General features: G+C 36.4%; 1 protein-coding gene across 8 annotated transcripts in view; it reads left to right on the top strand.

Annotated features, from left to right (window-relative positions):
* PPP3CB (protein phosphatase 3 catalytic subunit beta) overlaps positions 1-17776 on the top strand; it is a 47837-nt gene that overhangs the window by 1875 nt on the left and 28186 nt on the right. For 7 of the 8 annotated variants that reach the window (XR_008823789.1, XM_056350705.1, XM_056350707.1 and 4 more), the window contains exons 2-5: positions 10578-10778; positions 12936-13060; positions 16366-16477; positions 17082-17227. Coding sequence is in view for 7 of the 8 variants with exons in the window: in XM_056350705.1 (XP_056206680.1) it covers positions 10578-10778; positions 12936-13060; positions 16366-16477; positions 17082-17227 (584 nt within the window). In the remaining variant the exon portion in view is untranslated. Of the gene's footprint in view, positions 1-10577; positions 10779-12359; positions 12491-12935; positions 13061-16365; positions 16478-17081; positions 17228-17776 lie in introns of those variants that run through there. The other variant, XM_056350711.1, reaches the window with a different exon arrangement.

The raw sequence follows: 17776 nt of genomic DNA, 5'->3' as shown, positions 1-17776 counted from the left end.
TAGTGCTACTTTAGTGTTTAGACTCGCTGAATTTTTTGAACTGTTACAGCAGTTTGTTGTAAGAAATTAAGTTCTTCACACAATGCAAGAGAACTAATGGTAAGTGATTAGGTACTTCAGAGTACGCTGGAAAACCTGCTGTTTCCTGTCACTTAATAACTCAGCTTGTTAAATGTGACTTAGGCATCTGGTTGTTTAAAATCATAGTTAAGGCTTGCTTAATTCTAACGGGATTACAGTGCGGGGTTACAGTATTCCTTTGAACCTGGGTGCCTAGGATACAGAACTATTGTATAGGTAGTCAGGCTTTGATGGCCGTATCTGACACAGTTACAACCTGCAAAATGTTCCTATAGCAGCGTTTTTCTATTCCTTCTGTTGGCCTCTCTTGTCCATACCTATCATGCTGAATCACTGGCATCTGGAGAAAGCCTGGACAGCTGTGCCAAGCTGTCTGTGTTCTCGATATGAAGGACGGGGTGGTTTAGTTCCCCCCTCCCCCTTTAGGTGCAGTGCAGTTGGAAATATTTTTTTAGATGGCGACCCCAGAGGTGTAAGATTGCAGTTTTGTCATAGCTAAGTGGGAGTATCTATGTGACATAAATACGTTTGTTGAAACTGTGTGAAAATGTGACAACTTTGTCACATTCCTGTTCACAAACAGATGTGATGCCTCTTGCATACCAAGAAATGCTCACCATGTTATTTACTTACCCTATGATGAACAGATTGCAGATAGTGGCCATACTCTCTTACGGTTGGCCCTCTGCTTTTGTTAAGAGGACATTGCATGCCAGGGGCCCCAGAAGCCTTAATTTTTTGTACTGGAAATGTATGGACTTGGCATGCTGGTGGAACTGTTAAGACAACAGTAGAAATGATTGCATAATGTTTTATACTTTTAACTTCCGTAATGCTGATGAATCACTGTAGAAACTGCCTCTTCCCCACCCCCCCCCCCCCACCCCACCCCCAGTATCCACTTAATAATTGGTTATTATTAGTGAAGTTATTTACTGGAATAATGTTTGGGGTTTCTTTTTAAGGCAATAATTTTTCGTGTTTATTTTGTTTAGTGTGATCTGCTATGGAGGGAAAAAAGTGTAAAAGTCTTCTGAAAATGTTACTTTTTGTGTGCTGGTTCTGTTACTGAGAAGAAACATCCTTGGGCACCCAGGCTTTGTGTCTCTCCTTGTCGAGCATTTCATTTATAATATCTCATGTTCTTGAAGAAAAAAACACAGAGAAAAATGTAGTGATGTTATCTGGTGTATCCGTGTATTGGTCTATATTTCAGCTTTCATGCTTTCCACGTACCAGGTCCTTTTGGGATGAAATGTTAATTCAGGACTTAATGCTTGCTGGTATTTGAATTGTGTCATCTCATGCTTTTATTTTAGCTTTATTTTCTTCCTCTGTATTACTGGAAGAGGGGAAAAAATAACAGAAACCATTAAATTTTAGAGGCCGTGAGAAATTGAATCCTTTACCACTAATAATATATGTTGGCAGAAATCAGCAAGAGATCCTCACCCAAGAAAAAAATTATGATATCATTGGATCGCCAGTAACTAATATTTTCGTATAAGGTAGGGTAATAATTAGGATGTATCCCCCCTTATGTTTTGACCTGTATATTTAGCAATTAGTGGGAAGTACATATATCTAGAAAAGTATCTGAAAGGTTATCAGGCAGGTGTAATGTTCCTATTAGACATATATATAATAAATGTAATAATGGCTTTAAATATGCAGTCTATACAGTCTAGCTGTGTTAGTCTGGCGTGCCTTCCCAAGTATGAATTGTACCATCAAAGTTCTTGGGTTGCTTTTAAAATGTGTAAAAAGCTCAAATTTTCTTTCCATGGCTTAGTTAAATTGCCTAAGTAATTTGTACCTATAGAGTTTCCTATGAATTAACGGTTAGTATGGAATTGAAATATCTAAAGTCATTTTTTGGCTTTTGGTTCCCAAAAGGTGTCTTGTGATGAGGCTTTTGTTACTGCTTTTTTTTTTTAAATAGAGATGAGAAAATGTACCTGTCGTCTTGATTCGCTGTTTTCTAAAGCACCTTCTTCATCCTTGAAGAATGATACTTAGGATTTTACTGTCTTATGAAACATAGCGTTTTCCTCTATTATGTTCTTTCAAAATCACCAAGGGAGGGAAATATTTTTTTCTTTAAACTGCTGTTCATATTTAACTGCTGTATCTGGTTCTTTCGGGTTTGGGGTTGCCTGTTTTTCTTTAGATAATTGGCTGTGTTCAGTCAGTGTGTTTCTCACAGTGCATGCGACTTTCATACTTTTGTCAATGTGTTGTGTCTTTTCTACTGGAACAACTGTTTTGCTATTGTGTAGTGAAGTGTTTTTCACTTACGGGCAGAAAGAAGTTCTTGTAAGCTCAGACAGTTTGACAGAGTGGTCCTGGGCATGGCAGAGATGAGCTTTCATTAGCTTTCCTTTGAGGGCAGAGCACCAGGGCTTCTCTGACTCACCTGTGAGTAGCTACACTGCAAAGTTGTCCTTGGAAGTACTCTTTCTTCCCTGGCATTGTGCTTTGCCCACTACAGGTGTTACCAGGCATTGGGAAGTATTCACAGGACCTTGTCATGCTGAGCTAATGGATTTTTTGCTAAATTTGGAGATGATGTCTGTTCTTCTGGAAATGGGAGGCTTCAGTGTCCTTTGGTTTGGATAAAAGTCATGATGCAGTCTGATTGGCAAAGGTTATTTTGGATATTAAATGGTAGCTCATTGAAACAACTCCTCAGAGAATCCCAAAGAGAAGTAATTCATAGCCTTGAGCAGGGTCCTAAATTAAGACACTAATAGCTACTTTTTAACAATGATTTCCATGTAGGAGAAAAAGAAATCATTGCCGTATTTAAGTTTAAGTCTGGTGGGGGGAAAAAAAAAATACACAATAAAAAGGCCATGTAAAAGGGTAAATGCTTACAGGCAGTATGAAGACTGTTTTAAAAATATTGCAAGGCACTTAGAATGCCTTTGTGCTGCTGGTCAAAAATGATTCTAAAATGATCCAGAAAAGCAGCAGAGTAAAGAGAGTATTAAAAGGCCATACTTTAATCCAATTCATTTATATATTAAAAAAATCACAGTTTTGTTTGGGGAATGACAATGGAGTAGAAGTCAATTCTGACAAGTTAGTGGTTGACTGGCCTGAATGCTTTTTTTTTTTTTTTTTTTAGAGGATGGTTAGATTGAACAAATCTTAAAATAACAACAAAACCTAAAAAACACCACCCAAAAATGGAAGCCTGCCTTAATTTCACTAGGGCCAGTTAGCAGTTGAGGCTTGGGAAGGTAAGGCCAGAGCAGAAAAATCTGGCAACTAATTACATGTGTGTTTATTGCGTGAAGAACTATGGACTCTTTTTCACACGAGTCAGTTCTTATTGCTGAATGGGACCAAAGAATTGTCTCATTGAAATGTAAGTGGTTTCAGAACATATCAACAAAACAGATGTTAAAAAAAAAATAATCCCAGGACCAGAAGTTATTTATCTGGTGGCTCTAAAATAATTCAATAGGGGTTTGGGGCGCAAAATTGTGGATTTATTTTCCATAGCCTGTGGCATAACTAATCTTCTGAGTCAGAGAGATGGAGCACAGCAGCATTTTTTTAAAAACTCTAGATTGAACTAGAGAACTGTAGATCAGTAAGTTTAATTTAAGCAGACTCATAGCACTTGTAAGAAACAGTAGACTATGTCTCTGGGGAAACACAGTATTAAAGAGGAGTTGGAACAGTTTTCATAGATGGAAATGAGGAGAAATTGTTAGAGTATCTTGGAGGAGCCAGTGAGCTGGCTGATCCAGGCAAAACTATTCATCAGGTTCCTTCATCGGAGCCTTTACAGTAAGCAGAAGAGGAAATACTCTCTTTTGGATCAAGAGTTAGGAATGAAAGGATGTTAACAGGTAATAAGCTTCCATGGTTGAGGAATGTTAACATCTGTCATCTGTGCTCTTTAAATGAATTGATAACTTATTTAGAAAAACAGAGTGAATGGCAAACAGTAGTACTTACTCAGGATAGTAAATTTCCAGAGATGTTTCAGAAAGCTTTTGTTAGACTGAGAGCCTGGGCAAAGAAGTTGTGGGAGACGCTGTTCTGATCAAGGCAGAGTAGATTCTACAAGGGAAGGAACAATTCTTGCTTAAACTTAGAGGGTGGCGAACACAGGAAGGAAATGTTAAGGTCTGTATGGATAATATTCTGAAAATGTTAGTGCAGTGGCAGTCAAACAGGCTGATAGGAATTTAGGGATTATTAGAAGATCAGTTTAGAAAAAAGAGAATCTACCATCATGACATTATATGCAGCTTGTGTTATATGTGCATCTTGAACAGCAGTACACAATTTTGGTCCCCTTCCTGATTTTCTTCAATGTAAAGATATGTTCAGAGGCACAGGGTGGCTTTCGTGCAGGGTGGAGCAACAAAGCTGAGAAATCTGTGACTAGGAAAAGAGGTAGCTGAATAGGGGATAGTTAGATACTGCTTACATCATGAGTGGTGTTTAATGGAGAAGTTGAATAGGAAACATCTGTAATTCTTGTCTCCCTGTGAAAAAGAAAAATGCAGTATTAAATGAGATTTTCTGGAAATTTATATAAATGAAAGGTGAAATACTTCATTGTGAAATTCATAGCTATAAGGTGCAGTGGGTGCAAAAAATGTGGAAGTGTCTATTCAGGATCTGGACAAAATAGTGAAAAATAGTTCTGTCAGTGATCATAAATGTGATGGTCTGGATGAAACACTAGAGGAAAGCCTTAAACCCACCTGTTTGGAAAAAAGAGTGTATGATGAGGGAAGGACCTATGATTCCATCATTGCTAGAAGCATGTTTAAGCACCAAATAATCTTTTGGCCTAACACACTATGGCCATTTTACTGAAAGAGGCATCTTTAAATACTTTTCAAACAAGTAAACATATTTTTCCTGAGAGATACTTCCAAAAGCAATAACCAAGTTAACTGAAGAATTACACAGACAGGATAAAAGATGAGTGCATTGTGGCATACTAGATATAGCAGTAGTTTCATTTGACATTTAAAATTCTATGAAACTTTTAAGACTGCAAGTACGTGGTAAGTAAGGATAAAATAAATAGTGCCTGCTCTTTTTGTAGGGTTTCTAAGTTTTCAGGATCATTTTTCCTTGCTTCTAGAATGCTTGTTAATATAGCAGGCAGCATGCATTCAAAGAAACTAGAGTGAAGGGGTAGTTTGTGGCATGTAGGAAAAATACGTAATTCACAAGAATTTGACTTTTCTGAATCTGCGCTTTCTTGTTCGGGATGAATAGAGTAACTCGTATCTTTTGACAGCTATTGATTGTAGCTTTTTGATTCAAGTAGACACTGCTCTGTGTTTGTGCTTGACTAATATTTTCAAGGTTGCTGGTCCATAGACCATCTGTGATGTCTTTATGCTTTTTCTTTTCAAGTCTGTTCTGCCAAATACTGAAGGGTAATTGGATGTATTCTGTCCTCATAGCAGTCACGGGTGCTACATCTCTTTCTTCTGTGTACATGTTGGCAGAGGTGTGAAAACTCCAGGGGCAGACTGAAAGATGTGCTAGGTGTTAGGCTTTGTGATTCTTCTGAGTGACAGTATGCAGACAGCAATGCATTTACAAAACCAAGAGCCCACAAAACATGACCAAATGACAGAAAAACCGCAGACAACTGTGCTATCATAATAAACCTGCTGACAAAATGAAGGATACTGGCCTATCATTTCACAGAACACCACGGTTGTATTGATATATGGTGTCACTTAGTGGAGACAAGCATTATATACTGTTTCATGTATACCTACCACCAAAGCAACAAATTCTTCACAAACACAATGCCTGTGTTGGTAACCTTAGGAATGGAAGCAGACTTTTATCTGTGAAATCCAAACCGTGGCATGAGATCTGGGATGTTGAGCATGCTTTTACAGCCAAAGCTGGGTCCATGGAACATGTCATGGGCTCCTGATTATAGAGGAAAAATGACTATTTTCTTTCACTGTCAGAGAAAAAGAATTATATACATTTTAAAGCGTTAAGAGCAGAAAATGCTTTGCTTGTGGAAGTACTGTACCTTGTATGGTTGATCCCTGATACTTTTTCTTACCATTAGCCTAGAGGCTTTGATCTCATCTTGTTTCATGAGCCTCTTCCAACAGCGTCTCTGATACAAGCCAGATTTAACCAAGATTATTAAAATGGGCATATGTATCAGCATGGGTTAAATTTGTAGTCTCTACATCTAAGATTTTATTAGCAGCTACTGTTGTACACAGTTACTAGGCAATGCAAGATCTGCTTTGGGTCTGTAAGTTGCGTGTTTGTGTTAGTTGCCATACTCCTCTCAGCAGGGATTATTGGTTAAAGTGCCGTGCTAAGGTAGTCTTTCTACGTCTGAACCACTTTACAGTGGACTCTGAATTTATCCATTCAGATTGGTGCTATCTTTTGGATCTCTGTAGTGTGCTTTATTGTAAGATATAAATGTGCCCAGAGGCTTGTAGAAAGCGTAGAACTAGGTTTAGAGGTTTTGCTTTTGATAATCTCTCTTCTAAGTAGTACTGCAGTATAAAGGAAAGGTGATTTCCACCCCCCACCCCCACTCTTTTTGTAAATGTAAATTACAAATAGTGATAAAAACTATCAAAACCTTTTTGTTAACAAATCCCAAAAGCTGCTGGCTTGTTTCTTCTTTTCCCCAGCATTACTGTTTAAATTTTTGAATCGATATAGTTAAAATTGTGTCAGCCATATATATTTCAAAAGTGAAATTGATTAATTTTGACTAGCAAGCAGCAGTTTGTTCCAGAAAAACTTGCATGTTGTTGTAAATGATTATGTGTTATCTTTGTTACTAATATCTATTCTTTTACTAATAAGATACAGACTGTTATTTTGTACTGCAGTGTGTATTGCTTTAGAGATTCATCTCTAAATGTTTTTCTATTGCTTAGCTTTGCTGGGAATGGAGGAAGGGAATCCTTTAATGACCAACACCATGTTATTTCCTTAGGGTAATTCCTCTTAATTACCATTCTGTTACAGTCCCGAGAGCGCAGGTTATGCACAACGACTTTGAAACATGGATTATATTTCTGTCTTGAAACACATCATGCCGCAATTCTTTTTCCTTAGGCTGTAACATTCTATTACTACTTCATCAGAGGTTTAATTAAACCCATTAGTTTGCAGAAATTGTCTACATGCCTCAAAAATTATCATCCTTAACCTATTAAAAGATGTTATTTGTAATATTTTTTAAAGGTATGAGCTCTAATACAGTGTTAACTATGGTTGAGACAAAAATCAAAGTGTAAAATAGAAACAAACAGGTTTTATAGCAAGTGTTAGTGTTTTATTCAGCTGGGTGATGCAGATAAAATCTTTAGCTGTGTTTTATTGTGCCCTCTCTGAAGTTTATTCTCAAAAAACCCCAAACCTTCTTGAGCAATAAGAAAATACATGTATTGTGTGAAAAGGATTTTGTTAAACTCTGAGGAACTAGTTTTACAACTTCAGTTTTTCATGAGGCAAATATAAATTTACAGATGCCTAACTGCTTCTGATACTAAGCTTGTGATTTTTGGACACTACGAATAACCCCTGGACAGACAGAGTTTAATTTGAATCTTCGTAAGTATATTAATTCAAATAATTTGAGACAGTTCTTTCCAGGCACCGGACAGAAACATCTGTTTTTATAGCCTCCCAGAAGATGTAACTTGATAGACAAAGCTGTCGTTTGTTAATATAGAATTAATTTTTGTGCAGATCCAATCTGCACTATATTACATGGGCATAAGAACTTTATTAAGAGAAGAAAATTTAGTCTGCCATGTGCTTAGAACCCCTGAAATACTTCTGAACTGTCATAAGGAAGAGGTCGATGCCATCCGTCTGAGTGCTGCAGCCGCTGGTAGTCCTCAGAAGTCAGTAATGACTTGCACATGGGAGAATGAAGGACGGCTGCCGGTCATGTCAAAAGACTGTTCTCTACCGCACCCTGCATCTACCCAGAAAACCTCCAGAAACAAAAAAGGGTCATTTTCCTCTTAGATAGATAATTATCTGGGAATAAAACTAGAACTAATGAAGCACAGCAAAACTGTGTCTTGGAGGTGATTGATTTTGGTTCTGTGAAGGTATGATCTCTAAAGCTTTTGCAGCGATCAAAGCAGGGGAGATGTATTCATGAATTGTCTGGTCTCAGAAACGGATGAGCTCAACTCTGCATTGCTGAAGGTGGTTGTGGGCCCACAAATAACGTGTTAAAAGAAGTGGAGGAAGTAATGGCCTAAAACTAATTTATGTAGACATTAATATAAATTAAAAAAAAATAAAGCAAAAATGAAACTTGAATCATTACTAGAGGAGACTGGAAGGAAAGGTGTGCCATTTCTTTTATGTAAATAAAATACTTCATGTCCAAAAATGAAGTGCCAGTTTTGTTCTACACTGTGTAATGCAAAGGCACATTTTTCAGCTGCTTCCTACTTAGAAACTTTTATAAGAGGAGGAATAGGCAGTTCTCCAGTTTCAATTAATGTATGTATGTGATTTATGCATCGGTTATTTTATTAGTAGATTTTTTATTATTGCATAAAACAGAAGGGTCGCAATGTGTTGCTAGTAATTCAGAAGTCAATTTAAATGAAGTCCGTGAATGTTTTAGTATTTAAGCATTGATTTTTGGAATGTAAAGTTTAACTTTGAGGAGTAAGAAAATAAAGTATGAAAATCCATTTACAAGTGTATTCACACTAGTAGTTGTTCTTAATCTTTGAATAGGTGTGTTTCTCCAGGTTTTCTTTTTAGACATATTTGAAATAATATTTAAATGGAAAGAAATTGAATGGGTTTGCTCCTTTTTTATTTCATTCATTCAATAGTAGAATGCTTTTGCAGGGGAGGGGGGTGGGGAGTCAGTTTAGTTTTATTTCCTGTAATCCTGCCGGCGTGCAGTGATACCCTGATGCACTGCTTAGTGGCAGTTTGGATGTATCCTCCTCTCCCATGTCCCACATCTGCATTTCATTTGTGCAGTAACCGAATTGCCGATGTTTGAATTCATTCAAGCAGCCGGCTGCTGCTGAGCCTGCTTTGGTCCCCAGCCTCAGACCTCTCATCTGCTCCCCTCTTTGGAGAGATGGGTTGCGTATGGCAGCTCTTGAACCATAAGCCAGGATCCAAGGACTTCTGATACTTCCAGTAATTTCTGAAGTTGTGTGTGGTATATGGAGACCCTCTACCTCTTCAGTCTTTTGAGAGGCAGCACAAGAGGAAACTAAGGAAGACAAGCTCAAAGAAGGAATTTCAACCTACAATGGCAGTGTTGTAGGCTCCCAAAATTACAGGGTTTTCTGATAGCATGAACTTGTTCTGCTGCTTACTCAGTGGCTGTACAGAACATGAAGCTGGCAGAGTCTGTCCTGCCCCTTTCTGCCGTTCAGGGACTGAGAGTGCACCAGTGCTGCTTTCCTGTCACCTCCTCCGGTAATGCTGTCGCAGACCTCTGTTGGAGCCCCCCTTAGTCTTCATGGTTTTAGGCTGAAGAATCCTAGTCTACTTAGTTACTCCTGTAGCAGAAATCATTCTAACATTTTGAATTCCATTATTGTGCCTTGAATCCTGGCATAATTGCATCTTTTTGTTTTCTGCTTGTTAACAATTCTTAACGTTCAGTTTTCTGGGTTTCTTTGACTTGTATTTTCCTAAAACTATAGTAAAGACCTTCTGAATAATAATAATTTTATAATCTGTGATTTTTCTATGTAAAGTTAGGACTTATTTCCTTCATTAATTTGCATCTATTAATATTTAATGTGTCATATTTTGCTGAGCCACTGAGGAGCATGGACAAGTTCTGTAGCTCATCATAGCCTGCCCTATTCTTCATTGTCTGCAATACTGTCAACCGAAGGCTGCATCACTCCATGAGTTACCTTCTTTTCAGTGTAATTTATGGCTTTATTAAAAAGCACAGATTCTAGTGGGGCTCCTCTGGTGACCACCTTCCTTTCCAGGTGCTGGCTATTACGTCCTTTTATTTCTAGTCCTTTAAACAGTATTGTATCCTCTTCTTGCTAGCTTTGGATTTGTTTTAGTGGTTTTTTTGTTTGGTGAAGGGTTTTTTTAGGCTTTGATGATGGGTTTATTTTAAAATGCCTTTTGTAAGTCTGAGTGGATATTAATTGGATCTTCTGCATCCCCAATACTTGTTGAGTCTACAGAGAATGGCAGTATGTTGGAGAGAATGGATGTCATGTCCCTTTGCAAAGGCAATTTTGACTCCTCAAATTCTATTGTGCCTTTTGTAGTTTCTATGTGCACATTATAGATGTTATTTTTTTTAAATGCATACACATATAGCACTGTTCCATCTAGATTTTAATGACGTCTTCAAGTTGGTTGACTGAAAGACAAATCTGCAGCTTTAGATAGCAACTGTTCCATGATAGATCCGATCCTAGATGGAGTATATTTTTAAAATAGTGTTGTTGCAACTGCTGTTTCTTCTTTTTAAATTTTAGCTGTCCCTTTTCCACCAACGCATCGCTTGACATCTGAAGAGGTGTTCGACACAGATGGAAGACCAAGAGTTGACATTTTGAAGAACCATTTGATAAAAGAAGGTCGAGTAGATGAAGAAATTGCACTTAGAATCATCAATGAGGGTGCTGCAATATTACGGAGGGAAAAAACTATGATAGAAGTTGAAGCTCCAATTACAGGTAATATTTCCAGATAATATCACTCATAATTAAATTTTAAGAAAGCCAGATTTTTTCAGTGGTAGAGTTTGTCTTATAAATTGCTAAAATAAAATTTGTTATAGTCTTACTGAATTATCCCTCACAACTGCATTTGCTTGATGGTACTCAAATGGTCTGAAAAAACAGGCTGCACGTTATTTTGCAAAATGAAGGCACTAAACCTATTGGAAAAAGATAGTATGATTGGTATTAAAATGACAAAATAGAAAGTAATTAAATACTGATGAAATACGGATTTCTGATTCCTGCAATGTTGTAAGTGGGAATAAAGACATCTACCTGCCAGAGAACAATGAACTCAGAATTTTCCTGAAATCTATCTATGTGAAGAGAAGCTAATTGCTGTGGTTTGAAGCAAGTACTGTGAGCTGGAATTCTGAGTGAAAAATACACCTTCGTAGTTCCTCTGTAGGTGAGACTGACGATTGCATGTAAAACCATGTTCTTGTGAGGGTAGTAGTACTGGAAGGCGTTGCGAGGTTATTTTACCATCCAGATCCACTGTGATACAAAACCAACACTTAGGGGGTTTTTTTGAGTATTTTAATGGTTTAACTAGTTCTGTTTCTGTTTGACCTGGTGAAAGGTGGAAGTGGTGTCCTTTAGTACATTTATTTATAATCAATCCAGACTCAGAAAATAGTTCACATTGCGTATATGTTATATAGGATAATGAAAATAAATTTGATTTTTGTGTTCAAATCAGATTTTCTTTCATTTGAATGTGTTTTGTTCTAAATGAACCTATTTAAAAATAGTGTCTGAAAAGCTTCTTTTAGGGAATGAGCTTGCTCTAATTTGATAGTATGGGGTAGACAAAAGCATTTAAACAGTACATCATTATTACTGACTTTTTTTAAAAAAATGAATGATTGAAGTGGTGGAAACCACTAAGTCTGAACTCTGAGTCTTTTGTAGCTCCAGATAAAGCTCAAAACTGCAGTGTTGTCCTTGTCCATATGCTTAGAATTTTTATACTTCTGTTTATTCAGGTAGTTACCCAGAGCTACTTGTATATTGGCAGCTGAAAAAGAAGGAATGTTCTTGCAGTGTTTGAGTAGGAATCTTAAGAAAAGTGACATGAAAGAGGACACATTCTGTTTAGTCTAGCATTTTGTAGGTTGCGATGACAAATGGTCTGCTCCAAGTAATAGCAACCTTTAGAGTGTGGTGTGCCATATCCATTATTTCCTTCCAAAATTAGACAAATATTTTTCCCCAAAAAAATTCACTGATAAACTCTGAGAAGTCGAAAGATGCTGTTAGTCAGTTGGTGAGTGACATTTTGCATCAATGGAAGACATAGTCTCTCAAATTCCTGTTAATTGTTATCAGCAATACCTCAATGCAGAAGCAAGAAGGCAGCTCCTGACTTCCATTGAGCTGGGAACTCATGTGGGAATGAGAAGTTAGGAGCAGTTGTCTCTTCCATAAATTTTTAAATTTTTTATTTTTTTTTTTTAAATTGTGAGATGACCTGGCTTTGCTGTATGCTCTTCAAAGTCTTCCCATCTGCTATCTTTGGCACTTCTGCCTTAGGTTGCTGACCACTGGTCTTATCCTGTCTCATATTCTAAAAACACAAGAAAAATCCACTGTTGAAATAGTGAACATGGTTGTTTGAAGGAGAAAAGTAACTGAGCAAAGAGAAGATATGATGAGATTGAAAGGTATGTTAGTCTGACTCAGAAACAAAAGCATACTCCCTGCTTTTTCTCAATCCTACATGGACACAGGAAATTGTTGCAAAGCAGCAGGTGTTTCCAAATGTGCATACCAAGGAGAATTTGCTAAGATACCAGAGGGGATGGGGAGGACAGTAAAGAGCCACTGACAGCTTTTAAGACCTCAGTGCTCAGTGCATTAACTGTGTGGGAAAAACATTCCACAATCTGCTAGACTCAAGTAGGGCTATCATCAGCGTTGTCAGAGGTAGTGAGGACAGCATCTTAATGAAACGCGAAGGGGGAGGCTTCACAAATTTCTGTTATTCCTGCTTTATACCTGCCTTTCCACTTAATTAGAAGTACTTTGTGGCTGTTTACTTAACTATAACTTAGTAACTTTTCTGTTAGATTTTTTTTCAATTAATTTGAACAAAATTTTTGCTTGCAGTGTGTGGTGATATTCATGGCCAGTTCTTTGATCTAATGAAGCTGTTTGAAGTGGGAGGATCACCTGCTAACACAAGATACCTCTTCCTCGGTGACTATGTAGACAGAGGTTATTTTAGTATAGAGGTAACTGAACATATTAATCTGTTTTGTCCTAAATTTTTCTATAAGCACACTTTCACTGAGGTTTTCAAATGAAATTTTAGGTCTGATTTAACATGTGAATGTATTCTCCCTTGCTGTGCTTTCTCCTATGACAACGGCCTGTTCACAGGAGGATAACTGACCAGCCGTTTGGACTGTCCTGTTGAAGTCACCAGACTTACTCATTTTTCCTCCTCTTCCTTTAGTTGTTTATTTTTTTTTAAAGTTGAATTCTATAGCATTATACGTAATCCTGCTTCTCTGGTAAATATGCAGGAAGGTGTGTTTGTATGTTTTTGGAGACCAGGTGAGTCATGACTGCAAGCTCTTTCAATTTGTTGTAGCTGTTAATCTGCATAGATTCATTTTACTTACGTATTCAAATATTTTAAAAAAATTGATAATATTTTTATTCACTAAAATTCTGAGGGCAATTGCAGATATTCCCTAAGGATGACCTGTGTTTCTGCCATTAATTTTTTAGGTATTTTGAATTAATTTTTTGCTTTTGTTTTTTAATTTTCAGCATGTTTTAGTATGCCACATACCAGAGATACTCACTTATTCACATCAATTAGTTTCAGAGCTATGATTTCTAAGTTAACTATTTTTCTGGTGCCAGCTTTGGGAGTGCCTCGGCTTGGGATCTCTTCATAGATAGCGAATCCAAGAGAGTGGCATACCATTTGAAATAGGATTTTGCAAGTCATGGTATATAATACTTAATTTCTGTATTAAAATTGCATTCTTCTAATATGTGTAGACACATACTGGGAAGGCCATGAACAGTACCTTCTGGGGTTGTTAAGGATGGTAGACAAACGGGAGATGCAGCAAGAGCGATGGCCTCAAAGTCATTTAGGAGGAAAAATTTCAACAGACATTCCCTGTTTATTAATTCGATCTTCTCAGCCTGCTCTTGGTGATTACAGATCACAGAATCATGGAATGGTCAGGGTGGGAAGGGACCTCTTGAACTGGGGAGCCCAGACCTGGACATTTACATAGCAACACTATATGTTAATGTATCAAAACATGGTGTGAAAGCTTTTCAACCATTACACTTACAAAAAATTTCTGAACAATGGATTTTCTTGAATATATTAGTAAGAACAGTCTCAATTCTCTTTTCCTCACATGATTTTAATTTAATTTTTAATGTAATATTTGGCATGCTAAATATACTTGTGGAATGTGTAAAGATACGCTAAATATACTCTTCAAAATCACTCCAGGATTCTTAAAAAGCTTGTCTGTCTTCATTGAGATAATCTGCTCTCTTCTACTCTGGCTGTTGGAACATCAGTGAAGTACATGGCAGTTTATCTGAATGAAGTTGCATTGCTGCCAGTGCGTGAAGGTGGGGCTATGCTTTGTGGTCCTGTTGAGAAGGAAAAATGTAGTACCTGAAAACCAGCTGGTTTTTCCTACTTAAGTTTTTGCCTTAATTAACTTTTAGGAAGTTTTAAGTTGACCTCCAGGAGTTTTCATATATGGTTACTTTTAAAATTTTTCGTAGTGATTGGAAATGTAATATATTTTTGGGAGAATATTTGACTTCTCACAGAAAAGTGAAGGTGAAATTTTCTAAACATGTACAAACAGTGCAATTTCATTTTTTCACTAATAAATTCTTTCTCAGTCTGTCCTGAAACAGCTTTAATTGCATTGATATTTTACTAGTAACACATTTCTCATTAAAAAATGTCATCACTTCTAATAGGAAGGATAATTGCATGCTACTGTGATTGTGTGTAACAAGTTGCTGGGATCAAGATGGAGTCCTTCATTTTCTGTGTGCAAATTCTTTTCTGCGCTGGAAGTAACAGGACATAGAGAACTCCGACATTAGTCTGTCTGTATTTGATAATAAAAAATAAATATGCCAATACAGGAAAGGTAAAAAAAAAAAAAATAAAATGTATTTTTCTACTTAATAGGTAACATGCTTGAGAACACGTAAATCTCAGCAATTTAATCAAATGTAGTATCCATTCACTGAAAGGAAGGCAGTATTTTGCCACTTTTTGTAATAAACGTTTTCAAGGTTGCCAGCTTTTATAAATTTTTCATACAAACTGACTTAACGAAAACAGTTCACAATTTTAGAATTTGCTAAATTAATTCATGTATTCATTTGATGATAATCAGTTGTTTTGTAAGAAACTGATTATGGTTTCTGCTGGGAAATAGTTTTAAAGACTCTGGGGACTTTGCAATATATCAGGATATTTTAGAGTTATAGAAAAATTGGAAAGCAAGTGGTATCATTAGAAAAATTACTATTTTGCATATTTTTAGTAAGAAGATAAGAAAAAATCAGTAATTAGTTTAGCTAAACTTCACAATAGAAGTTTTTGATGTATTTCTCCATGTTTGCTGTGGTTTTTAAAATGTTCCTTTGTTCTCTTTCTTCCTTCATGTACTTACTGTTCTATGCAAAATAACTGTGAAGAATGATAGCTTCAGGGTGCTTGTATTGATTGAGAACAATAATAACAACTTGCAGGTCACTTCAGTATAGTTCAAAACAGAGGCTTTGAGATTTCTGTGCTCAGTTGAAAATACAAAAATCAGATCTGAAATTAAAGAAATAAATTTTGGGCATTCCAGACTGCTGGGTGGTAACAGACTCTAAACTGAAAAAATTGTGCATGTTTATAGCTCTGTTGTCAATGCTGTTTGCTGCTGATGTTGCAATAATAATGATATATGGACACTTACTATGAATCTTTGAATTTGCTGCTTGAACACTGAATAAATGACCAGCTTTCACAGGTTTTTTTTGGAAAAAAAAAAAAGGTTAACTCATTCCATTCTTGATTTTAAAAATGGTCTCGAAATGATATAGCTGACTTCAATGTAAATAGATTTGTGGGTTGGTTGTTTTTTTTTTTTCAATCTCTGTGAATAAATGTCTGCTTTCCTTCTTATGCCAGTGTTTAGAATCATATTGTAAAATCAGGTTTTAGGCACACATACATTATTTGTCTAGATGAAAGTGCTCTGCAGTATAATTCTGCTGAGTTTGTTTTATTATTGAGTGTCCAGTAAATAGAAATATTTTTTTCAGCATTCTCTGCAGCTGTTCTTAAGAAAAGTAAAAAGCAATATGGGTAACTTGCGTCCAGAACTGGACTGGGGGAGGTAGTGCTGTATTATAAAATGGCACAGTAAGCTGTACTTGTTTTTGGAGCTGTCAACATTCTTATCAATATTTCTCGGTAATAATTTTTAAAGTTCTTATAAACGAGTGTATTTTACTGGATATCTTTGTTTTTCAACAGTGTGTGCTGTACTTATGGGTCCTGAAAATTCTCTACCCAAACACATTATTTCTTTTGAGAGGCAACCATGAATGCAGACACCTAACAGAGTATTTTACCTTTAAGCAAGAATGTAAGTACTGTCTAAGAACATAAAATTAGCTTCCAACCTGCTGATCTATGGTCTGTCATTTTGCTTGAGAGATGCCATTTGTGGAATTGATTTCAGCTGTACTAGTAAGAGAACTCTTTTGGTGATGTAAGCTGCTCTTCCATTTGGAGGCTTGTGTAAGTATTGGTTCAGTGATAAATGGATCATTTGCCCTGGTAAAAACCCTCTGATGTAGGTAAAAGTGGTGTCGTCTGTAAGCAGTTCTTAGTTTTTCACTGTAAATGAGAAATCAGACTTCTCAGTAGTATTTTATGCTGAAGTGTGCTGTGTAATTGTATAACACAAAATAATTCTGTGATTTTTTTTTTTTTAAAGTAGTTTCTTCACACTTGTGGTAACAGAAGGAGAAATGAAGGGAGTTTATGGTTCTGGAAGAGACTGTCTTGGAAATGTGCTTGCTGTTATGGAGCATGGAAATGCTCATTTAAACCCCAAAATATTCATTGCTTTAGTTGGGGTTTTTTTAAGCGTTCAATTTGAGATTTGCTCTTGTAGTTATGTTCCACTAGATTAAGAAATCCGTATTAGATGGAAGAAGTAATGTTGTATATTTTCTTTCCTGCAGGTAAAATAAAGTACTCCGAAAGAGTCTACGATGCTTGTATGGAAGCTTTTGATTGTCTCCCTCTTGCTGCTCTCTTAAATCAACAGTTTCTTTGTGTTCATGGTGGACTTTCACCAGAAATTAATACACTAGATGACATTAGGAGAGTGAGTATTTTGTGTATCAGAAAATAAGTGAAAATACAGATATTTATATGATGCTATACAAAGTCATCTTTGTGAAACTGTCAGTATGTTGTTTTCTGTTCTTGTCTTTTTTGGAAGTGTAAATCAGGAACTGAAATGTAGGCTAAGCAGTATCATAATTAAAAACTCTTGGATTATCTAGTGCATTTTCCATTAGCAGATCTCATTGGGACAGCTGGGACCGTTACAAAACACACACAAAAAAACCCCTTAAAAACTCCACATAGTTTCCTGAGACAAATAGTTCATTTAAGGAGCTTCACAGCCAATCAAAATACTGCTTTGTATTTATTTCTAGGTAAGAGCTGGTGTTCTCCTGGCTTTCGGGACAAAACTTGTAGAAGTTAATTGTAGTCTTAAAATTGTTTGGTGTATCAAACGTCGTATTTCAGTTATTCTTATATTTCTTTGAAAACTGACTTTTTTTACTATCTTGATCATGTGGATTTTGGTTTTGAAAGAGTGTGAAATGGCAGTATTTATTAGAAATTCAGATTGCTGTTTAAAATG

This window comes from Falco biarmicus, chromosome 9 (genome assembly GCF_023638135.1).
Source record: "Falco biarmicus isolate bFalBia1 chromosome 9, bFalBia1.pri, whole genome shotgun sequence".
Taxonomy (NCBI): Eukaryota; Metazoa; Chordata; class Aves; order Falconiformes; family Falconidae; genus Falco; species Falco biarmicus.
Note: the sequence above shows the minus strand (reverse complement) of the source record. Positions and strands in the feature narration are given on the sequence as shown.